The 27404-nt window shown below is 46.5% G+C and overlaps 1 protein-coding gene across 1 annotated transcript; it reads left to right on the top strand.

Annotated features, from left to right (window-relative positions):
* The first annotated feature begins 1129 nt into the window (after positions 1–1129).
* LOC119165117 (solute carrier family 22 member 12-like) lies at positions 1130–16824 on the top strand. Its single transcript, XM_075870703.1, has 5 exons — positions 1130–1203; positions 1637–1988; positions 2699–3119; positions 6329–6636; positions 16478–16824. The coding sequence occupies exons 2-5, from the start codon at positions 1719–1721 to the stop codon at positions 16802–16804; spliced, it is 1326 nt and encodes a 441-aa protein (XP_075726818.1). The 5' UTR covers positions 1130–1203; positions 1637–1718; the 3' UTR covers positions 16805–16824.
* Positions 16825–27404: the final 10580 nt, after the last annotated feature.

Genomic DNA, 27404 nt, shown 5'->3' with positions numbered 1-27404 from the left:
TGACCTTGCGTAGACGTGGGTCTAACGAGGTCGCTGGCTCGGATGCTTCGGCCACAAGAGAAAGTTGACGCGCAACTTCTTCACGAATGAATTGTTTCATGTGAGGCAGTAAGACGGTGTGATCAGCAGCGACGTCATGCAGGAGGGCGGAAATTTCAGCTGTATCTTCAGTGGCCCTGCGCGTCGAGACACGCTGCTTACGCAACTCGTCGTACTCCTGACAGAGCTGGACAACATCGGTGACGGTCCGTGGATTCCTAGCGACGAGCATCTGAAAGGTATCGTCGTCGACTCCTTTGATAATGTGCCTGATTTTGTTGTGTTCGGTTAGAGATGCATCGACGTGCTTGCAAAGAGAAGACATCTTCGATGTAACTTGTAAAGGTCTCGTTCCTGCGTTGGACTCGACTACACAGACGCTGTTCCGCGCGAAGCCAACGCATGGTGGGACCACCGAAGACGGCGGCGATGGTGGTCCCTATTTATCACTTCAACATTAAAAACTACAAGTAGGAATTGAAAGCCGTATTTCTTTTGTCTTTTTGAAAATAACTACAAACGGCCTCAAAAGTGTCCCTGTGACTCAAGCCCGAATCCGATGCACCAAAAGAAATTATGTCCTTACTTATGAAGTAAAGCCCAGGGTTAGCGAACGCGATATGAAGTAGTCTTTTATGTAACCTGTAGCGGCGACATGACAACCAGTAGCGTTCTATTGCTTTCATTTTAGAAAAAGATTGTATGCGGGTTTTATCCCCAGACCAGCCTGTGTGAATGTATTATTAACGGGGGTACACGACATCGCAACCTGGTTGTTATGACTTCCTAATATTTAAATTACACCAATGAATTTTCGACGAACGCTTTAAATGACTGTGTTCTGGACATGAACTTGCTAATTTATTGCATCTGCATGAAGCTAAAATGATGTATATCTTGTTGCAGTTGTATAGGCCGCCACAGAACGGACCTATAGTATAAGACTATATATAGCCACTGGGGCTATTGAGTCAGCCTTTTCATTTAATTCTAATACACAATGACCAGGCGCCCGAAAAAAGTTTAGAAACTTCAGCTGTGAAGGAACTAGTGTGAAGAATGTTTCAAGGCAATTTCTTTTTGTGATGCAGTGAGTGACGTGCGCACTTACTAGGAGTCATATATTATCATTGCTAAACCAGTATGTTCTATCACCGTGCTCAGGTAGGTAGTTTGTTTTCTTTGCTTTAAAAGTTTCAAGTGAGTCAATTCGGCATCATACAGTCCTATCGAAATAGTTTATATAAAAAATAACGTAAAAGCAACGCAGAAATACAACATGTATTGCATCGAAAAAAAATTGTTGAAGTTACTAGTTACTCTTGATTGAAAGGTGTTGGCACCGTTTTTTTCTTTCGGCACCGTTTTTTTTTCTTTTTCGATTTTCTGGCGGCTGTTGTGGTCATGCGCCTCTCAAATCCTCAAAAGCAGCTCTTCCCATTTCAACGAAATACTTTGACCCTGAAAGTATAGAATGCCAATCTGCATGCAATGACCATCGTGCAAGAATAGTAGCGTTTTCACTCTATCAGTTCTTTTACTCTAAACTTGAATTATGTTTTATAAGACCACTCAATTATATTCCAATGTCCTACAGTGGGTATGAGCCACAAGTGAATGTCAACAAAAACAAGAACCAGACGCACGAAGAAGAAGCAGAAGAAGAACGAGCCTCCAAGATGTCGCAGCGCTCTAGCTCCGATCTTCCCCAGCCAGCGTCCACTTTGGCGAAGATGGTGAAAGGTTCCGCCAAAAGCAGCGTGCCTCCCTCCAACAGTGCGGACATGTGCCGACTGCCGGGCAGTGTGGGTTCTGCCAGTGCGGCATCACGGTTCCTCACCACGCCGAGGCTACAGGACGGCTACATGACGCCATCAGAGACCCAGGTAGAGAGCAGGTCTGCGTTCGGCCACGGCCGATTCCAGAAGACGATGCTCCTCTGTGCACAGGTGCGTGCTATCAAATGTATTTGACAGTGAATTCATAATCTGGTACCAATCTGCAAATCATGTCTTTCATGGGTTATTTTTGTACTGTTCGGCCAGCATCGCTCCCTCTGTGTTTCATGTCCGGATTGGCTGAAATATTCTCCTAGGAGTTTTTTAAAGTGAGGTGTCATTTTTGACCCCCGGTTTTCTCACCCAACCCCTACAGAACTGCAAAGCATTTCGAGGCTGGTCAGAGTTGGTGACTCTGGGGCTAGACTTATTCTCTAATGTTAGCGTAAATGTAGTGGCTAGCCATCCGAGAGAAATAAACGAGGTAAATGGGTATGCTGTCGCCCTTGGGTATCTGGTATTTTCTTTAAAAACGCTCTGTTTTATATATATGACCCTGAGTAATAAAGTATCTAATGGTGCCCTGGTGACAATATTAAACGCTCATCCCTACAGAGGCAACATTCAATAGGTATCAAACTAGCGTTATAAATGATACACGATGCTGCTCAAGTCAGGTGCCCCAGGCACCAGACCAGGTGGCCAGCACTCGTTCGCAAAAAGCGGAAAGTGTGAAATAAAAAAAATCAGACGCTGGGCACAATCAGTGAGAGGTTGTTCCACTTATCATGCGCCGCCTCTCCGAAGATGGGTGCCCCCTTGAAGCAACGAAAACATTCCTGTGTGTACACCAACAATCATTTCGCTCCTGCTCAACGCAGCTGGCAACTATGCTCGCCTACTCCTACAGCTTCACACTACTATTCATCGATCTTGAGCCGGTAGAGCACTGGTGTGCGCCTCCGCAGCAGTTCGCCACCCTATCCGAGCAGACGTGGAAGGACATCGCCATCCCACGTGACTCTAACAGGGACTTCAAGCAGTGCGAACGCTACGAGCCGCTCGATGCGCCAGCTTCACCCCTAGCAGCATCCACGTCGCAGGCTGGCGCCCCCGCGACCCCTAATCTGGAAGCCAGCACCCAGTCACCTGTGACAATACACACAACCAACGCCAGTGTGGTCCGCTGCGAAAGCTTCGCATATAAACCTGATACGCCTGGCAGAAACGCCATCGCTCGCTGGAACCTGGTCTGTGACAGGTCGTGGTACGAGGGACTTCTGAAAGCAGCATACACTGGAGGTGAGCTACAACTTGGATGCGTTGGCTACTTTGGGGTGGTCAGATGACGCAGTTGAAATGGGAGATCACACGCATAATAAATAGACAATCGTAGATGCCTCACAAGACGCCAAAAGTGACTGTCAAAGTACGTGGCGTCCACACAAGTAATGCCGAAAGTTGCCACGTGATAAAGTTATGATATAGCGTCATCACGACCTCAGATGTCACCGAAACTTGACATGATGCCTTTACTTAGCTTGACGTCACAATATAACGTTATCACGTAATTTCGTCGCTTGGTGAAATAGGCTGATCCTGTAGGCACAACAAAGCCAGGCGATGTGCAAAAACATTGCATTGCCCCAAATCGCAGAGGTCATGCCCAACAAGTTTCGGTGTGAATAGATCATGGAGAAGGTGGTTACCAAAGTATTCACATCACATCATCACTTTATTTCACTAAAGACCCCTCAAGAGGGCATTACATAAGGGGTGGGCAGTGTAGCCAGGTGACTTCACTCGTTAAGAAAGTTTGTTACTTTGTCCAAGAAGTTTGATGGATTAGTAATGACTGCAATGGTGTGGGAAAGGCCATTCCAATCTGTTGCTGCTCGGGGGAAAAATTAAGAGGAAAATGTGAGGGTGCGAGCACGTGGGCGTGAAACTTGCAGTTCATGTCCGCGGCGATGAGGTATGCGCGTAAGGTGAACGATGTAAGGCGGATGACAGAAAGCTGTAGACTAGAAAATCCTGGTTTCGGTCTCACAGTTGCCTTAGGCTATTGTAGTAGAAACTAAGTACTTTGTTTTAAAGAACTAGGTCAAGAACCTAGTTGATTTATTCATTATATAACCTCACAGTGCAAACGAAATAGCCACGGTAGCAGCGGAACACAACAGGGCTTCTTTTTGTACCATTTCATCTCGGTTCCGCTTGTTTTCACTGCCACGTTAATGAGTCATAATAAATCATTCCTGAGGTTGAACGTTCAAACAGCACCATATGATTTATAGATACGCTGCTGTGGATAGCTCAAGAAATATTTACCCTCTGGCACTCTTTAACATGCACTTAAACATAAGCACATGGCCCCGAAGCGGTGGTCTAGTGGTTATGGCACTGGACTGTTAACCCGAAGGTCGTGCAATTGAATGCCGGCTGCGGCAGCTGCATTTTCAATGGAGGTGATATTGGTGTAGACCAGTCTGCTCAGATTTGGGTGCATGGTAAAAAACCCCAGGTGGTTGAAAGTTGTGGAGCCCACCACTACGAAGTGTCACGTAATCATGTGGTGGTTTTGGGACGTTAATCACCACGTATCAGTGCATCAACATAAGCACATGGGCCTGAAGCATTTTCGCATCCAACTGCCAAGGTACCATGATGAATCTATACGAGCTATTTTGCCTATCAAGCCTTCTTGCAGTTCATTCAGGCCTAGTTTGTCGCACATGCATAGAGGCCACTGTGATTAGGAACAACCTATAAACAGTGATTTCAGGGGCAATCAGTTCGATAGGCGGGAGTTGAAGCAACGTATAGAACGTATAGCTGCACGTCCGGCTTTCCGTTTCAAAGAGCCAATGTTGCTTGGTTGACCAACCATGTTGGCAATTGAGTTCTGTATATGAAGAATGTGCTAAATGCTTTTCAATGGCAATAAATGAAGTAAAAGCAAAAATAATCGTCCAAGTTTTCTGCGTAGTATGCTCGTAGCCTCAAAACAAGTTAGAAAAAGTATGTGCTCACGGTCTCCTGATTCGCTGCGCACAAAAGTTTAGGAAGAAAAAAAAGCTTATGATAGAACAGTTTCATGTCACCAAGCACCATCCGATGAAATAGTAAAAGCAGTGCCCAATAGCGGTCGATTATTCAAGTCATATGGAAAGAGTCAGGAGGCATGCCAAGAAGAAAAATTAATGTTTTTATACAAGAGGCCTGATATTTTACTGCTTGTGCGGAAGTTTAACCCTAGTGCCGAGGAAGTCGGCCATGGTTGAATATTCATTGATTTCCCAATTACTGCCGTTTCCAGTATGAGAAGTAATTTTATACGAGGGAGCCTTGTTGGAACTTTTCCACCAACCTAGCAATCACCGTTCTTCATCATGCCCATTTCTCTTCACAAGCTGCCGCTCGCTTGACGCTTTAAGACCACCTTATCTATCCAGGTAATTAATAGTCAATTACACTTTTCGTTATTAATCTATATACCAACTCAAGTCTGACTCGGTAGTCTGGTAATCGGAGGAAATCGACGTGGACCCCACAGCTTGTTTGCTCAAATATGTGATAAACAAGGCAGAAGCATCAGGGCTGTTTGATTGGCTGTGAATAGGCGTGTGTACTATCAATGTTATAATAAAACGCTTACAACGGCAAGCATTCCCTGTGGCGTAAGGCTCTACGTTTGGTCAGTACAAGGAACAAGTTTACTGATACACTTCGGCACAAATGCGCATATGCTGCCACGACATGGACCTCACTGCACGCACAATATCTTTGTGAATACGTGCTGCTGCATCTGTTTTATTTGATGCCTCTAGTACTCAGAGGTAGCCTTTCTTTTATTACCAGTCAATAACTAAATAACTTACTGTTGGTATTGACAGTAGTCTATAATTACACTTTTATCTATTATATTGGTGAAACGTAATAAATTAACAGGTTACTTTATATATTCGGGTAGTCAATCAATAATCTACGCTGGATTTTCCTTCCTTAATTTTTTTAAATTAAAAATGAGTTTGGGCAAAACGAGCATGGTGCTAGTTTATTGAGTGGTGCTGTACGTACTAGCCTTGTAGATATTTCGTCTAAAGTTAGTATCAGTAAAAATCAAGTAACTGTTCTCGTAGTGAGGCCTTCACCAAAAATAGAGAAGTTAGCACTAGAAGAAAATTGGACTTAGTGGTTTTTGCGTCTTCATTGCTTGAATGAGTTGCTGGTCATGTTATAAAAGATGAATACATATTGTGCCACCTAATGTAACACGCTGTAAAGCCATGAATATTTCAAAGGCATTGTACACAATTTAATATTACACAGCAAATTTGATATACATCATTGTGTAAAGAAATAAGCACTGGAAATTCGACACTAGGAAAAAGTACTGTCAGTGGAGCTCTTTACCAAGGCAAGCGCTATATTGCAACATGATGGTTTGGAACAACATGGCAAGAAATGGCAAACACAGCAATCCATCCTTACTTGTTTGGTCTTTGAAGCGAGTGTCCTGGCCATACCGTGCGTAGGCCTAGCGTCCGACAAGTTCGGCCGCCGCCCTGTACTCCTCTGGGCTTCAGGCTTAGTGGTATTGTCGGGTTTGGCTACCTGCGTGGCGAGCTCCTTCGTGGTCTACGCTCTCCTGCGCTGCTTATCGTCGGCTGCCTGCAGCGCCATAGAAGTGATCTCGTTTATTCTACTCTTCGAAAGCACGCAGCCTGGACCCAGGGCGCCCTACTGTGCCCTAGCCATATGCTGGCCCACAGTACTTGCGCCCATATACGTCGCCGCACTCGCCGCCTTGATAAAGGTACTTTTTCCAAAGCGATAGGCTTAAAAAGTTCGTTTAGTAGAGATTACAGTTCTGTTTAGTATGAATTACATTTGAACCCTCAGCATGCGTATACCGTGTACGCAATTTTCCAACACGCCAAACATTACACCAACCCCACATGCGTTTTTCTTGCGCACCAACGCTAACGATATGCCCCGCCGCGGTGGTCTAGTGGCCAAGGTACTCGACTGCTGATCCGAAGGTCGCGGGATCGAATCCCGGCTGCAGGGGCTGCGTTTTCGATGGACGCGATAATGCCGTAGGCCCATGTGCTCAGATTTGGGTGCACGTTAAAGAACCCCAGGTGATTCAAACTTCCGGAGCCCTCCACTACAGCGTCTCTCATAATATTATAGTGGTTTTGGGACGTCCAACCGCAGATATCAATCAAGAGCTAACGATACGTGTAGACCCCACTTTTTATAGATGTGGTGCTTCCGTTGGAGCTGTGCAGCAAGATCTTGCCTGACGATGTTTAACTGTCGGCGCTATACAGCATCGTCTAATACCCACGTTACACAGGCAAGTTAGCCACAGTCACGACCAATCATAGTTATTCTTGTGCACGATCGCGTGAAAGAGCAGTTAGCATCAACCACGGTTCGTCAATGTTACATAGCGCCAAAGCATCCTCGGTTACAAGAGTGGATGCTTGGGCTAGTTGGTGCGTAGTCCTATTTGCAAGATTGTTTCAGCGCGCGAACAATGGAAAAAGGACAGGGTAAACAGAAAGAGCGCTGACTTCCAACTAACTTTATTTCACAGAGTGGCAAAAATATATACGTATAAAAAGGATGATTACAGAGCATGAAGGTAAAAAGCAAGCCTAATCGACACACCAGTAACAAAGCACGTGTGACGGGTTCTCTATTGCCTTAAAGCCCAGCCAGGTAATCACGTTCAGCTTGTGATAAAGCAACTAAAGAAGTGCTTACGCATTTATCTCCTAGCAGGTGTATTTTTTCGGCTTCGATAATTTGTCGGGTAAGCTGGTCCCTGTGCCTTGCCAATATAAAGCAATATAAAGCACTGAGGGGTGCACCCACAATCTCGGCAATGAATGCCAAGATGCAATTGTACCACATTGTGCACATTGTTTCGTTGTTCACGGAGGCGGTCATTTATGCACCTGCCGGTTTGGCTGACATAGATGCACCGACACGTCAGTGGAATCAAGTAAATGACTCCCACTGCGCATGGGAAGTAGCGTGTCCTGTGCGCGACAGAGCACGAGGCAGAACTTGCGCGAGGTGTATTGACCCGTTTGCAAAGTGACTGCAATTTTTCGGGTGCTGAAAAAACCACAAGAACGTTGGCGTCTCGAGCAATTTTTTTTAGCCTGTGTGAGACGTCGTGCACGTAAGGTAGTACGACAGGCCGGCTCTTTCTGACACTGTTGTGCTTATCCGGTTCGTCGCCTCGCTTCACGACAGTGACCAGATTTTCCGCCACCGAAACAAGAACGTGCGCGGGGTAAACAGCTTTGGTGAGACGCTCCACTTGTAGGGCAAAGCGGCGGTGTAACATGGGGGGGCTGGACTTCTTTAAGGCGTTGGAAAGGCAGAGATTAGCAATGCCCCGCTTGACCAATTTTGAGTGAGCTGAGCTGTCGTACTACCTTACGTGCACGTCGTCTCACACAGGATAAAAAATATTGCTCGAGACACGAATGTTTTTGTGGTTTTTTCAGCACCGGAAAAAATGCAGAAGCTTTGCAACCGGGTCAATACACTTCATGCAAATTCTGCCTCGTTCTTTGTCGCGCACAGGACACGCTACGTCCCATGAGCAGTGGGAGTCGTTTACTTGATTCCACTGACGTTTAAGTGCATCTATGTCGGCCAAACCGGCAAGTGCATAAATGACCGCCTCTGGGAACACCGAAAAAATGTGGACAATGTTGTACAAGGACATCTTTGGCATTAATTGCCGAGATTGTGGGTGCACCCCCCTCTTTGATCAGTGCTCTATATTGGCAAGGAACAGGGACCAGCTTACCCGAGAAATTATCGAAGACGAACAAATACACGTGCTAGGAGATAAATGCGTAAGCACTTATTCGGTTGCTTTATTACAAGCTGAACGTGATTACCTGGCTGTGCTTTGAAGCAATAGAGGACCCGTCACACGTGCTTTGTTACTGGTGTGTAGATTAGGCTTGCTTTTTACCTTCATGCTCTGTAATCATTCTTTTTAGACGTATTGTAGGGAACTATGCGAACGACGAAGAAGCAGCATGAAACGGCAAGCCACAGCGTTGGTGCACGCGCGACCCGAGCTTGCGTTTGTTTTGTATTTTCGGCCTGTTGGCGTTCCTCGCTCTTCTGGCGTTCCTCGGCCTTCCAGTAGGTCTGTACGTGAATAAACTGCGTGACATCTGGTGGAGGTGTGTGGACTCCCGTACAAACCTGGAACTTCGCTCCCGTAAGCTTCCCCCTCTACGTGACACGAACATGGCCACCGAGACGCCTCTCCAGGTGGGACCTTCGACCGTCCATGTCACTTGCGGTGCCGTGTATCCTCAACGAGACCCTCCTATCTTCACGGGCTCCACTGAGTCAGACGTCAAAGATTGGTTGGCGAGGTACGACAAGGTCGGCGCAAGTAACAAATGGGACGACCCAAGTAAGCTTGGCTACGTCACATTCTACCTTGCGGACACCGCGCAGCTGTGGTTTAAAAACCACGCAGCTGACATTACTACGTGGTCTGCATTCAAGAAGGCTATTACGGACGTCTTTGGACGACCTGCGGCACGCAAGCTTCAAGCCGAGCACCGTTTACGTCACCGTGCACAGCAACCAGGCGAGACCTACACGGGCTACATTGAAGATGTGTTGCATCTATGCAACCGCATCAACTCTACCATGCCTGAGGAAGAAAAAATCAAGCACATATTGAAAGGCATTGACGACGGCGCCTTTCAGATGTTGCTCGCGAGAAATCCCCCCACCATTGCTGTCCTCGTTTCCCTCTGTCAAAGCTTCGATGAATTGCGTAGGCAGCGCGCAATTGCTCGTCAAGCCATCACGACGCCAGACACGCTCGCAAGCTTGCACCTGGCTGCCCATCCTACCGACCAGCAGCCGCTGCTTTCGACAATCAAGGACTTCGTCCGCGAAGAGGTAGCGCGCCAGCTGTCACTGCTGCCACTGACACATGAGCCCACGCAAGCTTTGGCACCGGACCTCCAACACGTCATTCGGACCCAAGTCGCTGAAGCCCTTCCGCCGGTGCATCAGCAACCACCAGTCACAACGCCTCTCACGTACGCCGCCGTCGCTGCTCGGCCTACGCAACAGCGTATGCCGTATGCTCAACCTGCCACGCCACCCTATGTCGTGCCTACAACCCCAATTGCGGCGTCGTATCCCTACGCGAGATCTCCAGCTCCATTTTATCGTCGCTCAGACGCTTGGAGGACGCCAGATAATAGGCCCATCTGTTTCACCTGTGGTATCGCTGGACACGTCGCCCGCCACTGTCGCCGAGATCCCCCTCCAGTCGACGCCGTGGGCCGGCCAATGGCGTCGTCGCCTAGGACGCCATCAAGGTACACCACTGACGGTCCTCGACCCTACGCAAACCAACGGTCACCATCGCCACGACGACGCTCCCTGTCACCTATGCGTCGCCGACCTGCTACGGAAGAGGGAAACTGATCGCTGCAGCTCCGGAGGCAACAGCTGCATACAATTCGAACTGCTTAAGGCCTCCATCTTTCTCGCCGCAAAACGTTATTGACGTCAATGTTGAAGGGACCGCCGCACAAGCGCTTATCGACACAGGGGCCGCCGTTTCCATAATCTGTGAGCCCTTATGCCGCAAGTTGAAAGAGGTGACGACGCCTCTTTCGGGCCTGATGCTCCACACGGCCAACTCGCAGTGCATAGAACCTACAGCTGTGTGCACTGCACGTGTCATTATCCAAGGTGAATTTATGCCATTGAATTTTTTGTGCTGGCATCCTGCTCCCACGAAGTCATTCTTGGATGGGACTTTCTTTCGCGTCATCGGGCCATCATAGATTGCTCACGTGCAGAAGTTGCCCTTACACCGCTGCCAACCTCTTGTTTTGTGGATTCTCTTCCTGAACCTTACAAACTTGTCGTTGTTGCAGACACGGAAATAGCACCGAGAACATCCGCCCTTGTAGCCCTGACCTGTACGGCCGCTCCAGCCGGAACTGTTTTGTTCACTCCGTCTGACGTATTTACCCGCCACCGTAGCCTACACCTGCCCTTTGCCGTACTCACCGTGGAATACGGTGCTACCACCATGCTCGTCGCGAACTCGCTATCGTCGCCAGTTACCTTACTTCGCGGAGAATGTTTGGGTAACATACAAGACGTTGACCTCTTGCGCCCTCTAGAGTTCGCCGAACACGCACCTCACCTCCAGCTCAATGCTATGACGCCACCTGTGGCCACAGTGCCCGCGCCAGACTCATTCCAGCCCTCTGTTGCCGCGGAGCTATCGCCGACACAAAGAAGCGAACTCTTGTCCCTTCTTCGAGAGTTCCGTTCTGTCTTCGATTGCGCTCAACCATCTTTGGGTCGCACAGCGAACATCACGCACCACATTGACACCGGTACTAATGCTCCCTTACGCCAACGACCATATCGAGTATCAGCGGAAGAGCGCCGTATTATCAACGAACAAGTCGACGATATGCTCAAGAGTGGTGTCATCCAGCCATCGCAGAGCCCTTGGTCGTCCCCTGTTGTGCTTGTGCGCGAAAAGGACGGGTCTATCCGATTCTGTGTCGACTACCGCCGGCTCAATAAGATAACTCAGAAGGATGTGTACCCGTTGCCACGCATCGACGACGCTCTAGATTGCTTGCAAGGGGCAGAATATTTTTCCTCCTTAGATTTACGCTCAGGATATTGGCAAGTTCCAATGGCTGATCCTGACCGATCGAAGACTACATTTGTAACACCTGATGGGCTGTATGAGTTTAACGTCATGCCGTTTGGACTCTGCAACGCCCCAGCTACCTTCGAACGGATGATGGACACCATCCTTCGCGGCTACAAGTGGAACACGTGCCTTTGCTACCAAGACAATATCGTCGTTTTTTCTCGCGACTTTTCCACTCACCTTGTTCGTCTTCGTGCTATTCTCACGTGTCTCACCTCTGCTGGCCTTCAACTTAACATCAAGAAGTGCCATTTTGCCGCACGTCAGCTCACCATACTGGGTCACGTCGTCTGCAAAGAGGGTGTTCTCCCGGATCCGGCGAAACTCCGCGCCGTGGCCGACTATCCGAAGCCCAATTCCATCAAGACGCTTCGAAGTTTTATCGGCCTTTGCTCATACTTTCGTCGATTTGTGCGAAACTTCTCTTCCATCATCGCGCCTCTTACCAACCTGTTGACAACTTCCAAAGGCATTTCTGCTTGGTCAAAAGAGTGCGACGAATCCTTCACCGCGCTTCGGCGGTTATTATTATCACCTCCAATTCTACGACATTTTGACCCTGATGCGCCTACGGAGGTCCACACCGACGCCAGTGGTGTCGGTCTTGGTGCTGTATTGGCTCAACGAAAACCAGGGCACCAAGAATACGTGGTCGCTTACGCGAGTCGAACCCTCAAGAAAGCCGAGTGTAATTATTCCGTCACGGAGAAAGAGTGCCTCGCAATTGTCTGGGCTTTGACGAAGTTCCGCCCATACCTTTATGGCCGCCCTTTCGAAGTCGTTACGGACCACCACGCTCTATGCTGGCAATCATCGCTCAAAGACCCGTCGGGGCGCCTTGGTCGTTGGGCGCTTCGCCTACAGGAATACGACATTCGTGTTGTATACCGATCCGGCCGCAAGCACTCCGACGCTGATGCGCTATCCCGCTCGCCGCTACCGGCTGACCCAGCCTCCTCGTTACCTTCTTCAGCTGTCATAACACCAATCGACTTCACAGACATGGCATCGGAACAACGCAAAGATGTGTGGATTTCCCAACTCCTCGCCTTTTTGACTGATCCGTTAGCTAATTTAGTGTCAAGAACTATCCGCCGTCAAGCCACACATTTCGCTATTCGAGACGACCTACTCTATCGGCGGAATTACACGTCCGAAGGTAGGAAGTGGCTGTTAGTGATACCCAACCACATGCGCTCGGAAATCTGTACTGCTTTCCACAACGACCCGCAAAGCGCTCACGCTGGCGCTCTCAAAACGTACAACCGTCTACGTCAGCGGTACTACTGGCGCGGCATGTACACATTTGTCCGCAAGTACGTACGTGCTTGTACTGCATGCCAGCGACGTAAAGTCCCACCTCAACGCCCTGCCGGTACACTTCAGCCTCTGCCTTGTCCAGCGCGTCCGTTTGACCGCGTTGGTATCGACTTATACGGACCACTTCCCACGTCGTCTTCTGGAATTAGGTGGATAATTGTCGGCGTGGACCACCTCACGCGTTACGCGGAGACAGCAGCACTACCCGCAGCAACCGCGAGGGAAGTTGCGTTTTTCATCTTGCGCAACTTTGTTCTTCGCCATGGTGCTCCCCGCGAACTTTTGAGTGACCGGGGGCGTGTTTTCTTGTCTGACGCCATTCAAGCGTTGCTCGCTCAGTGCAACATGGTTCATCGCCTGACGACAGCATATCACCCGCAGACGAATGGCCTCACAGAACAATTTAATCGCACTCTCGGTGATATGTTGACGATGTACACAGCTTCAGACCAGACTAATTGGGACACTGTCCTTCCATTCGTCACGTATGCGTATAACACCGCTACGCACGCGACAACGGGATTCTCCCCTTTCTTTCTGTTGTACGGACGCGAACCATCGTGCACGCTCGACACTATCCTCCCATACACGCCCGACTCCTCTGAGTACACTGCAATTTCTGATGTTGCCAGGTACGCAGAAGATTGCAGACGATTCGCCCGTTCTCTGACAACCGAGGACCAAGGCCACCAGAAGCTACGGCTTGACACCGGCCGACATCTCTCTACTTTCACGACTGGTGCTCTCGTTTGGCTCTGGGTTCCACCGAGCACTCCTGGCCTTTCGTCGAAATTACTGGCACGATACCACGGGCCCTACCGCATTCTCGCCCGTACGTCACCCGTCAATTATGAGATTGAGCCATTGACACAGTCTCATGACTTACGCCGTCGTGGCCGAGAAATTGTGCATGTGAGTCGCCTGAAGCCGTATTACGACCCCGCTATAGTGACTACGCCTTAAGTCGCCAGGTTGGCTACGCTATTCACCGGGGGCCAATGTAGGGAACTATGCGAACGACGAAGAAGCAGCATGAAACGGCAAGCCACAGCGTTGGTGCACGCGCGACCCGAGCTTGCGTTTGTTTTGTATTTTCGGCCTGTTGGCGTTCCTCGCTCTTCTGGCGTTCCTCGGCCTTCCAGTAGGTCTGTACGTGAATAAACTGCGTGACAGTATATATTCTAGCCACTCTGTGAAATAAAGTTAGTTGAAAGTCAGCGCTCTTTCTGTCTACGCTGTCCTTTTTCCATTCGCGCGCTGAAACAATCTTGCAAATCTGTCATCCTCAGTTAAACGGGCCGACACCACCTGGCGTACAATAAAGTGACGCACTAATCAGCAGATCGCCAGTCTCTACGCAAATATATCCGTTATTTCTCCCATAATGTTGTTCAAATAATTTTCCCATAGCCTTATAAAGCTTTACGTGGTTCCTGAAGTCCAGTTAATCTGTTTTTTACGCACGCTCGCCGATATGCACTCACCGCTCAAGGGTACCGTCATTTGTTCGGTCAACTGCCGAACCGATGTTGCCAAGCCCGGTTTCCTACAATCATTGAATCCGGCATAAGCGTGATTTCCCGTTCCGCGTAAACTGAGTGAACAGCGGTTAACTTAACTATCATAACGTTAACCATAATTTAGGCGGCCTGTGTAAGACTAGTATACATAATCCGACAAGTTCGGCCGGAGCCATGCAGGCTGGAGCAAGCCGGCCAGCGTGGGCGCTTGGGGGTTCTAGCTGCATTAACTGGTGCAGCCCAGTAATTGCTAACACGCCAACTATAAGATAAGTGACGAAACAGCATAAAGCGAAGCAGCAAAAGCTTCCTGTTCCGAGACCTCATGACGCGGTATCCTACTCCATATCAAACTTTTTCTTTGTTATTTCTTCTATCGACTATCTTCTATCAACTTCTATCAACTATTATAGCTTCTATCAACTATCTTCTATAACTAAGGTTTTTATCCTAACTAAAGCGACTACATATTTTCGTTGTTTCTATGTAAAGCTACCGTGCATTGCCTTGTTTTCAATTGTACAAGTTCGCCAATTAACAGTACAATAACTATGACATTTATATTTTTTTGTATTGTAATTCGTTCAAGTGCCTTCCTAATAATTTATGGTTCTATTGACAGTACAATGCATTGTTGCTGATAATGCTGTTTCACTAACATGTTATTTTCATTACCTTTCTGTGCGCTCACACTTTTAGACGGCTGTTCATGTGCACGACAGTTTGCTGTAGACTATCTAACTTGTACTTTTCAGGAGTCGGAGCTAGTCAACCTGGCTCTCAGCTTTTTCTCCCAGCTTCGCTCATCTTTCTGACTAAAACAACCATTATTACTTTTATAAAATACTTTTATGATTGCAATTACTAATCTTGATGATGATATTACATTATCCAGAATCTCTCTAGAACTCGGTTCTCCAAGGCTTCTACAAATTGTACACCGCAATACGTCTTTCTCGGCTTGTCTCATAGACAACCAGGAAGATGTGTGTGTTAGCCACACTTCGGTAGCCTATGGCGAAAGAAATTTCACTCATGTTTCTTATTCAACGAACTTGTTATTGTTATTTCTGTTATGTGCGCAGTGCATTTGTGTTTCGGTGACCGCAGAGCGCAGATATGAGGGCTATAAAGTGATTTTTTTATATAAAGCAGTTGTTATATGGGGCCCGTTTGAATTCTTATCTGTGTCCCTGTGAGCTTCGGCAAAAAATTCATGAAGAATATGTTCCAACTAGACCAAATCGTTGTTTTTCTTGAATATGTACCTGTGATCTGGAGTGACATTTTTCAATTTGGCAGTGACATCATTGATTGAGTCCAGAAACTGTTAATTAGCATTTAAAATCATGGTTTTTCTGTAAATGACTCTGTATCTCGTTCCAACACTGCAGATTACTACCATTGCCGTCACTTCACTGCCGACAAAATCACACTGACCTGTTATTTTTGTCAAACTTGTTCACTGTATGATATCCTGTCCTTTACTTCTTAGTTGTGTAAATTTTAAGATTCCGCGTATGTTGACCAGAGAAAATCGGCCGTTTCATGTGCCTGCCAAGTTCTTTCAACACACTATTGTTCACAGTACGCAAGGTCTCCATAATGACAGCTTTCATGATCTTGGTGCTTTTCACAGTCCACTGTCATAGTTTCCATCTTAACACTGCACTGTTTTAACATTGTTTTTCACGATGTACCAATTCTTCCCCATTTCATCTTTCACGAAAGTTTCAGCATAGTTATGTATATTCCCCTTTTTTTGGCACTACTTTTTTTATGACTCTCGCCTTGCCTTTCTATTGTTCTCATATTGAGCTGATTTTTTATGGTTTTTTTCAATTTTTTTATTTTTCTGAAGAGTAAATAAGTTAAGTTTTTTCATTTCATTCCATTTCTGAAGAGTATTCTTATTGTATTGTTTATTTGTAATGCTTTTTTTTTGTGGGCCTCCACTAAGATCTTATGGCTGTTCCAAGGCACGTTAAATCGATAATTGATTGGCGATGGTTAATTGTATTGCGACCTAAAGTAATTATATTTTCATACTTCAGAACTGGGTCATGTTCAACCTGATGGTCCTGCTACCATCGTCGCTCCTGCTGGTCACCACGGGCCTGGTCGAAGAGTCGCCACACTGGCTCCTCGTGAGCCTGCGCTTCGAAGACGCCGAGCGCGTCGCCGTGTACGCGGCCAGGTTCAACGACGAGGACACGGACCGAGTGCGCAGGCGCATCGACGCCATTCGGCACGCGGCCACGATCAACCAGCCCGGAGGCCGAGCCGCACCGCTGCTGGAGGCTGCCAAGCGATCGCTGGCCGCTACAGTTGTGTGCGGTGGAATGGCGTACCGAAGCTTCGTCCTCAGCGTAGCCTGGTGAGCTCGCTCGATAACGGGTTATCGACGTGTAAACATTTTACGTTCAGACTATGTAAAGATGGAAAATTGATTTATTCTTTAGTGCAGCCACATTATGCACATCAGCGTTTTGTGGTGTAACGAGCGACAAGAACAAAAAGAGTTCGCTGCTTAGTGCATTCGTATATCACTTCAATTTGTTTCTGTCACATACGTTTATTCGCTTTGCGACCATACGTACGTGTAAACACAAAAGTATCTGAATCTCGAATCAAAGAAACGTTCCCTGGCGTCAATGAGGTCTCAGAAGTGACGTGGGTAAATTTCAAACGATGAGAAAAAAAAACGGAAAGAAAAGTTTCGCTGATTTCGATGACGTCAGAGTCGTAACCATGTGCTTTAGGTCTGCGATGATGGGTGGCGGATGATCAGCCGGCTCTGCTACCGATGCACATTCACGAGGCTTCATAATCATAAACGCGTTTTTTTTTACATCGAAAGCTGTTATGAGATCACAAGGGTCACGTGCACATTAGTTGTCCGCCACCGCTGCTGCCACTGCTGACGTCACCGCCGGTGCCCGTAACCACTATCGCGCGAAATTAAAAATTGGACCTACAGAATAAAAACGCCAAGCTCACGAAAGGATTCGATGAATGTCATTGCAGTGTTCCCTGCATGTCAGTCCAGTGTTCTACCACTGAGAGATGCTGATGGTAAAACTTCATTGCAAACAGCCACTAGGCATATAAAATTGCACAAGTTCCTTGCAAGTGTGCAAGAGGTACCGCACTTTTCTGAAGAATTACGAAGGATTGCATTGTAAATACGTTTCTACAAAACTAAATTTACGATGAACTATGACATCGTGCGTACCATGAAAGTGCTATTGTAGCAGCTACCCAAAAATTGTTTTAAAAAGGTTCGGAAAGGCCGCTCTTCCAGCTTTCGCTGCAACTGTACTGCGCGTTGCGCGCAGACCTGGCGGCTTTTTAAAGACGATAGGCTTTCTTGGGGACCTTCGACGCGAAAATTTTGGTCTGGCTATCTATCTGTTTTTACATTTGTCTGTTTGTCTACTCTTAACAGCATCGGGTATTTGACGCGGCCGACCCCATCCGTGGCGCCCACCTATGTTGCTCAAGAAGCATTCATACTTGTGCAATTGTCGTATAAAAAGCAATTATTGTGCGTGTCTGAGGCACCATATCAACACGTATATATTCTGCATGTGCGCTTTTTACTAGAAAAGGCATACATGAGTAACTTTAAGGACCGTATTGCTTATCACCCTGCGCCGACCATCCAACGCTTGCACGGAACGGCGAGTGTTTCCAACGCTTTGCTAAAACGAGACGGTGTTGGCACCTACCCGTCGCCTTGAGTTCTACACTATATCACCTCTGAGGTGGGCGCGCACATCCTTCTCAGAGCCACGCACTTTGTTTTCGAAAAAAAAACTGCCAGAAGGCACTCATGTCTCACGTGTGACGTGACTTGATGCGCTCGTTCGCCTCCGCTGCACGCTCGAGGCACTCTAACGCAGCGCCTCTAGAATACAATTCATCAATTTTCTTAAACAGAACATCAAATAAATCTCTTCTTCACTCTCTCCTCACGCAAGACTATCGTCTTTCGACAACATGTGCAGATTAAATACAGATACGAAGCCAATTTTTTTCGTGCTTCTCTCTATCTCCCCGCTCGCATATCTCATTCCTCTCAAAGTATTCTTGGCTGGTCGGTGTGGTTTCGCCGTTCGGCAGCAAGGATTTTAACTTGTGCATCATTACGCTGAAAAGCAGCAGTTTCGCTTCGACAGATTTAAGGCAGGGCAGGCTTTCCATACAATATCATAAGAAGTTGTATGGTTGGAGCGTACTTTGTGGTTCGGTTCGGTGACCACGCACGAAGTGCTTTGCATTTCGCCTCTTGTGAATGTGCCACCTCGTTAATGTGACGACTTGTTAATGTGACATCTTAACACAAAATAGCGCAGCTCGTACATGCACCAACGGTAATTCTCAGTAGGCTACTTCTTCAAATTTTTTGAGCCGCTTTGTAAACCATTTTGTGTAGCCCACTCGTTTTTGCTATTGGCATCAAGTAGAAGCTATGAATGAGCAAGATATGTTGTACTGTAGATGAATTTAGCAATCTGCATAATAAATATGCCTTCTATTAACTACAGTTTGCAGTGTACTGACACATATGTCCACTTTTCTGAAGGCACTACACCGTCCGACGAGTCGAGCGACGTTTTGCTTCCTACGAGCAGTGTGAACTGCAGAATTTTTCTGTGCTCCAAATGGACATAACTAAACTGAATATGCAAAATGCACTATATTCTTAGCCTGAGATTTTATTCTGTCTGTGTCAAGCGCAAACATTTATTCACTTCATGTAAAGGCATGTTTAATTTCAACTTAATTGGGATGAGACCCTAGAACACAGGTAAACTTAAGAATTATGTTACTATTCTTCTAGCGATAGAAGATTGAGTGCCTTCATGCAACACAGTAGCAAATCGACACACTTACGTTCAGTTCTCAGAGTTGGGGTCTGAAAGGAATAAAGTTATTGAGTGGACTAACGAAACTGTTCTAAAAAAGGTCGTAATGCAATCACGTCGTAGACAGGTGAATGCCGCTCCTCGAACACTTTGCTGCAGTGACAGATCTGTAACACCTTGCAGCATTCACGGCTCAAGCTGCCACTTAATCCTCGCTTTTCTGACGCGCTGTGTGGTATGTAGATGAGTACAAGCGCAGGTAACCTATTAGATTACAGCGCATGCCTTTCTGTTTATGGCCTCAAATACCGACAGTTTGAATTTGTTCATAACGAGGTGGAGTGCCTATTGTGCATGCGTTGATGTAGTCATTGAACGGTACCCACGACAAGCTTTGTCTAAGTGTATGTGCTCAGAGTATAACCAACCACTATACGTAGCTTTCATAGATTACGAGAAGGCGTTTGATTCAGTAGAAATATTAGCCGTCATGCGAACACTGCGGAATCAGGGCGTAGATGAAGTATATATAAACATTCTGGAAGAAATCTACAGGGGATCAACTGCTACCATAGTGCTTCATAAAGAAAGCAACAGAATACCAATCAAGAAGGGTGTAAGGCAGGGGGACACAATTTCTCCAATGCTATTTACCGCGTGCTTACAGGAGGTTTTTAGAAGCCTAGAATGGGAACAGTTAGGGATAAGAGTTAATGGAGAGTACATCAGTAACCTGCGTTTCGCCGATGACATTGCATTGCTGAGTAACTCAGGGGACGAATTGCAACTCATGATTACGGAGTTAGACAAGGAGAGCAGAAAGGTGGGTCTTAAATTTAATCTGCAGAAAACAAAAGTAATGTACAACAACCTCAGAAAAGAGCAGCGCTTCGAGATAGGTAATAGTTCACTTCAAGTTGTGAAATACTATGTCTACTTAGAGCAGGTAATAACCGCGGAGCCGAAATATGAGACTGAAGTAACTAGAAGAATGAGAATGGGGTGGAGCACATTTGGCAAGCACTCTCAAGTTATGACAGGTAAATTGCCACTATCCCTCACGAGGAAGGTATCTAACAGCTGTATCTTACCGGTACTTAGCTACGGAGTAGAAACCTGGAGACTTACAAAGAGACTTCAGCTTACATTGAGGACGACGCAGTGAGCAATGGAAAAAAAATGGTAGGTGTAACTTTAAAACACAAGAAGAGAGCCGAGTGTATTAGGGAACAAATGGAGGTTAAGGATATCATAGCTGAAATCAAGAAGAAGAAATGGATATGGGCAGGGCATGTAGCGCGTAGACAGCATAACCGCTGGTCATTAAGGGTAACTGACTGGATTCCCAGAGAAGGGAAGCGGGTTAGGGGGAGACAGAAGGTTAGGTGGGCAGATGAGATTAAGAAGTTTGCGGGTATAAATTGGCAGCAGCAAGCACAGGACCGGGTTAACTGGCGGAACATGGGAGAGGCCTTTGTCCTGCAGTGGACGTAGTCAGGCTGATGATGATGATGATGATGATGATGTTCTCATAAATTACCACAAAGATAGAATTAAGACGATGGACGTTCATCTTCGAGATACATATGTGCCATTAGGCATTAGAGTGGCGGCTTTTGTGTCATATGTTGCTATAACAGCCGAAAAATGGACATTGTCCAAGCTCTCCATTATCAAAGTACGCAGAAAAAATTAACTACTTATGAGAAGACATGGTGCACTTTCGTATTACAAGAATTCCTATGACGGAGGGATCAGTGCCATTTTTTTCGCATGTCGCCAGTGCGGCGTTTCATGATGCTTGCATTTCACATGTGCCTTTCACAAGCGGTCGTGATGTAAGGTGGTCCTTAAGAAGCAAAAGAGAGCTTTGGTTGCTTGGAATCTATGCGATACCGTCGTCGTTGTTTCAAGCAGAGGCAGAGACAAATGGAGAGCAAAGGCTGGGAGGTCAACCAAGCTTGGCTCGGTTTGGACGGGAAAAAGGGGGAATAATAAAAGCCAGTGAGGTAGAGAAAAATGATCATGAGTAATACAGATATGAATAAATATTCAGCTCGTGATTACACCAACATGTTCTCACGCTGCTCTTTCACAAGCGCTCGTGACGTCCGCTGGGGCCCTACAACACCTTTTGAGCATGGTCAGAAAACGCTGCCGACCGGTAGTAGGGGCTCTCGACAACACGCGAGCCAAATATTATAGCACAACACGCGGCCAAAATAAATTATGAAAGTCAGCTAAAAATAGCTTTTTCTCTCGACAAATCACGGAATATGCCCAAAAGTCAGACGTGAAGTAAATTACCCATCTACCAGCCATTGGCTGATTTGAACATGGCTCGCTCGCTTGTTACATAGACCACCGCGGGAGGTCGCTACTTGTCAACGCGTGCTCGCGCGATCACACTGACTGGCCCAATCGTCCACTTTGATCACACTGAAAAAGCGCCGCATTCGAAAAATAAAAGAAATTGTGCTCAACGACACGAGGCGCATGTGACGTTTTCTGTGGCCCTACCATCCCTCCCTGCTTAGCTTCCAGTGCTTTCGTCGGGACGAGAGAAGAGAGAATGCAATAGCACCATGCATGCGACAAACCTTTGTCGCTCCACTCACACTGGATGGATTTTTTAAATTTTTTGCTGAATTCGTGAGGCAATAAGCTTTTTCAGTGAATTTATTCCGTGTTTACTTGAAAAAGCGTTTCAGGGCCCCTTTAAGCAGCACACGAGATGCTTCGGTCACTTTACACGTATGCGAAACCATCTACCAAGGTCTCGGTATCTTCTTTTCTGTAAGTTGTCCTGTATCCAGGTGACCAAGCATTTCAGCCATAGAACGTCTTTAAGGTTGGTCACTTGAACAGTCGCATAAAATGTGCTCGAGTGTCTCCTCGCAGTTGTAAATGTTGCACGGCCGCATTGCTGACCATTTCAATGGGACATGAATACGCATTTGTAAATGTCATGCCCAACCACATGCGACATAGCATTTTATCACGTCGTGAGAGCCCGGGCGACAAACGAAGTTGAGGATTTAGGACGAATTCAGGCGCGCGTTCGAGAAACCCTCCCTACTTCATTTTAGAGACTTGATACGGTGAGGAAGTGACTTTAATTACCGCGCAGCATCCATCTTCAAGATTAGTATCATCATCATCATCATCATCAGCCTGACTACGTCCACTGCAGGATAAAGGCGTCTCTTATGTTCCGCCAGTTAACCCGGTCCTGTGCTTGCTGCTGCCAATTTATAGCCGCAAACTTCTTAATCTCATTTGCCCATTTAACCTTCTGTCTCCCCCTAATCCGCTTCTCTCTCTGGGAATCCAGTTCGTTACCCTTAATGACCAGCAGTTATCCTGTCTACGCGCTACATGCCCGGCCCACGTCCATTTCCTCTTCTTTATTTCAACTATGATATCCTTAACCCCCGTTTGTCCCCTAATCCACTCTGCTCTCCTCTTGTCTCTTAAGGTTACACCTACCATTTTTCTTTCCATTGCTCGCTGCGTCATCCTCAATTTAAGCTGAACACTCTTTGTAATTCTCCAGGTTTCTGCTTCGTAGCTAAGTACTGGCAAGATACAGCTGTTATATACCTTCCTCTTGAGGGATAGTGGCAATCTACCTGTCATAATTTGAGAGTGCTTGCCGAATGTGCTCCACCCCATTCTTATTCTTCTAGTTACTTCGATCTCGTGGATCGGCTCTGTGGTTATTACCTGCCCTAAGTAGACATAGTCTTTTACAACTTCAAGTGCACTATTACCTATCTCAAAGCGCTGCTACTTTCCGAGGTTGTTGTACATTACTTTCGTTTTCTGCAGATTAATTTTAAGACCCACCTTTCTACTCTCTCTGTTCAACTCCGTAATCAAGAGTTGCAATTCGTCCCCTGAGTTACTCAGCAATGCAATGTCATCGGCGAAGCGCAGGTTACTAAGGTATTCTCCATTAACTCTTATCCCTAACTGCTCCCATTCTAGGCTTCTGAAAACCTCCTGTATGCACGCGGTAAATAGCATTGGGGAGATAGTGTCCCCCTGCCTTACACCCTTCTTGAATGGTATCATGTTGCTTTCTTTATGAAGCACTATGGTAGCAGTTGATCCCCTGTAGATTTCTTCCATAATGTTTATATATACTTCATCTACGCCCTGATTCCGCAGTGTCTGCATGACGGCTGATATTTCTACTGAATCAAACGCCTTCTCGTAATCTATGAAGGCTATGTATAGTGGTTGGTTATACTCTGATGATCTCTCTATTACCCGGTTGATAGTATGAATGTGGTCAATTGTTGAGTAGCCTGTTCGAAATCCTGCTTGTTCCTTTTGTTGATTGAATTCTAATGTTTTCTTTACTCTGTTAGCGATTATCTTTGTAAATAGCTTGTATACTACAGAGAGCAAGCTGATCGACCTGTAATTCTTCAAGTCCTTGTCATCTCCTTTCTTATGTATTAAGATGATGTTAACGTTCTTCCAAGACTCTGGTACTCTTCCCGTCAGGAGACACCTCGTAAACAGGGCGGCTAGTTTTTCTTACACAATCTGTCCTCCAACTTTCAGCAGATCTGATGTTACCTGATCCTCACCAGCAGCTTTGCCTCTTTGCATGCTCTTCAAAGTTTTTCTGACTTCTTCTATCATTACTGGTGGGGTGTCATCTGGGTTACTGCTAGTTCTTATAGTATTAAGGTCGTGGTTGTCTCCGCTACTGTACAGATCTCTGTAAAACTCTTCCGCTATTCTAACTATCCTGGCCAGAGGAGAGCTACTAGTAGAATTCGCGGAACGCAATAATTTACGGATTTTGAATACCTTCTACCAAAAACGAGAAAACCGCAAGCGGACATGGAGGAGCCCTAATGGCGAAAGTAAGATCAAAATAGACTTTATAATGAGTGTACACCCAGGAATCGTGCTGGATGTGGACGTGGTTGGCAAAGTACGATGCAGTGATCATAGAATGGTACGGTCTCGAATTCGCCTAGACTTGAAGAAAGAACGACAGAAACTGATATGCAAGAAGCCAATCAATGAGCTAGCACTGAGAGGGAAAGTACAGGAATTCAGAGTGTCGCTGCAGAACAGGTACTCGGCTTTTAGTGAGGAAACCAACCTTAGCGTAGATACAATGAATGATAATCTGACGAGTATTATTACGTAGTGTGCAGTGGAAGTTGGAGGCAGGGTAGCTAGACAGGACCCTGGCAAGCTTTCGCAGGGAACGAAAAACCTACTTAAGAAGCGTCAAATCATGAAAGTGTCAAGTACAACAGACAAAATAGAACTGGCAGAGCTTTCGAAGTTGATTAATAGACGTAAGGTATGCGATGTAAGAAGGTATAACATGGAGAGAATTGAACACGCTCTGAAAAACGGAGGAAGCGTCAAAGCAGTGAAGAGGAAACTTGGGATAGGCAAAAGTCGGATGTATGCACTAAGGGACAAAGAAGGCAAAATAATTACCAATATGGATAGGATAGTTAAAATAGCGGAAGATTAGTATAGGCATGCGCAGGTCTTGGTTATGAGCCAAATGAGCAGCTTCATCAGTGTGGTCATTGCTGAGAATTCCGCAATGACTCGGCAGCCATTGAATAAAGTATTGTGTCTTTCCTCGAGCGCTTGGTGGTAGCCCTGCCCTATATGATACACTGATTGTTCGTGTAATCCATGCCGTAAAGTAAATGGTAGTGTCTCTAAGGTGGACCTCGAGTCGCAAAATATGCCCCCATGCAACAAGCAAAAGTTGACAGAAACGAGTCAGCACTAATTCATCATACCCTTACTGCTTTTCCTTTCAAATTTAACAAAAAGTACGCGTGACCCAGGTTCACGTTGTTCGTCGTGTACTACGGCGGACTGGCGACCGACAGCAAGACGGTGAACCACGACTACGAGCTCGCCAAGTGGGTCGTGGTGATCGGAAACGCGCCAGCTATGGCGGTCGCCTACTTCCTGGTCAAGCACTACGACCATCTGTCCACCATCGTTCGCCTCATGTCCACGGTGGCTATGGCTCTCGCCTTTCACGCGGCACTCGTGGCCTTTGAGCTGCCGTTGCCACTCACTGTGCTCATAATGTGGGTGAAGCTCCTACTGAACATCACCTACGTCGTGTTCTCCGTGGAAACAGTCGAGATGTTCCCGACAGAGGTGCGAGATATTTAATTTTCTGTTCACGCTTTGAAAGCTGCTCTGACGTTCTCTATGTGACATAATCGTTGTTCAGAGCATAACTTGGCTGCGCCTGGACAAAACAGGAATAAAAATTACCCTAAACTCTTTCCGACATTAAATTTCTGTGACATAAAAGTGGATGCCTACTTTTGGCTTCCTGTGAGCCACCCAATTACTCAAACGTTTTTCACTAAACAGAGAGGAATGTGCCAAAAATGAGATTCTTGTGCAGCTGAAGTTTTTTTTCCTACCTGAATGGCTTATGTCGCATTATTAAGACTAGAGATTTACCTTAGCTACAGTCCCCTATGTTTTTTTCTTGGACTTGGTCTTTGTAGGTACCTGACTTGTTAGTATTGCTTCTGCGCAAATATGATGACTACGATTGATCAACTTTCTTGCATTATGGTACAATGATAATATCTGTGCTTAGTGGTCTATGACTGGCAGCAAATGAAACAAACAGTCTGTTCGCTGCTCTTATTTGCCGACCTGGTAAAAGATTTGAAATCTATTGACAATGCTGCCTCGTCCTAAAACCAATGTATTTTTACTACAAAATTGGTCAATGACTGAAACTTAAATTTGTGTAGCTATGATAAAAACCTTACTACGAAAAATTATTCTGCAGCTTTTGTGTATAAAATACACTCACTTGACGCATGTGCTTGCCTATTCCCTGTGTAGTTTTGTATCACAATTTAATCAATAACAACGTACTAAACGTAAGAAATAATCCTATACAAAATTACGCCATCTCCCACTAATTGGAACCATGTGCAGATGCGAAGCAGTGGGCACGAACGCTTACACTGGCGGCGTCGTTGACGCTGGCGCTCACCGCGACGCTGCACAGAAGAGAATAGTTGGGAGGCACAAATACGCCGCTCCATCATTATGAACCAGCGTTTCCTGCTATAACATGCCAAATGCTGCTAATGGGCACTGAGAGACAGAAGACTCGAATGAAACACGGCGACACGCAGTCTACTTTAAGCGAACGTGCAAGCTGCGAGTTTTTAGACATCTTTAGCTGGGCGTACAGGAAAGATGCGTGCGCTCTGAAAATGACGTTGCGTACGCTGCCAGTGAAGAGTGCAACGACACTTTTAGTTTAACGTACCATGATGCGTTTCACTCAACTAGTTAAATGGTATTCAAGATGCAGGCGTTTTCGCATGCTCATCAGTGCCACTGACGTTAGAAGTATGCTAGATCCCAGTAATAACGCGCCCTCTGTGATCTGCACGAAAAACATCTTCACGGCCAGGGTAAGAGCAGCCGGTGTACAAGTCAGGCCATGGCGTTCACTGTGTATATTTTTAGCATCGTTCCTAGGTGCACTGAATGTGCCCGTTCACCTTTGCTTTGAACTTGGCTGCGCAATGCGTCTAATTGGGCACGGCCACACTGGATCGCCCCCAGCGTTCTATCCAGCGCTGCTGTGGATAAGGCTTGACGTACTCTGGAGCAAGTGGTCGCGTTCCAGGTAGTCATAGCCTAACGATTACTACCAGCACGATTAAGGAGTGAAAGCTCGCACAACGTCAAAGGCGTGTTACGTTGTATCATGAATAAAAGTATGTACCAAGGTGCTGTTTTATTTAGTGGTTCACTCTCCGAGAGGCTTAGGAGAAACAGACGCGTTCCTGCTAACAACCTATCGAAGGCGATTCTGGAGGATTTTCGTGAGACGCCAGGCAATTTCATACGAATCAGCAGGATGCCGGAACGCGCTGCTGGAATGCCTTGTCTGCATGAAAACATCGCCTTTTATTGTGAACTACACAGGCCTTGCATCAGGTCCGCTGTTGCTATCTGCGTCGAACGTCACTGCTGTCATCATATAGTCTAGTTCTGGTTTCTTAGAGGTCTCGCGAGAACATAACGTAGTAAGCGTTGCGTTCCATACGCAGCG

This window comes from Rhipicephalus microplus, chromosome 8, assembly GCF_043290135.1.
Source record: "Rhipicephalus microplus isolate Deutch F79 chromosome 8, USDA_Rmic, whole genome shotgun sequence".
NCBI classification, from domain to species: Eukaryota; Metazoa; Arthropoda; class Arachnida; order Ixodida; family Ixodidae; genus Rhipicephalus; species Rhipicephalus microplus.
The sequence above is the reverse complement of the archived record's forward strand: the minus strand, read 5'-3'. Positions and strand labels throughout refer to the sequence as shown.

Bases quoted from the DNA above. Each gene is read 5' to 3' on its own strand.
- LOC119165117 (XM_075870703.1), top strand. From the start codon at position 1,719: ATGTCGCAGCGCTCTAGCTCCGATCTTCCCCAGCCAGCGTCCACTTTG. The intron at 1,989-2,698 runs GTGCGTGCTATC...TGCTCAACGCAG, and splicing joins CGATGCTCCTCTGTGCACAG to CTGGCAACTATGCTCGCCTA. The intron at 6,637-16,477 runs GTACTTTTTCCA...TTCATACTTCAG, and splicing joins CACTCGCCGCCTTGATAAAG to AACTGGGTCATGTTCAACCT.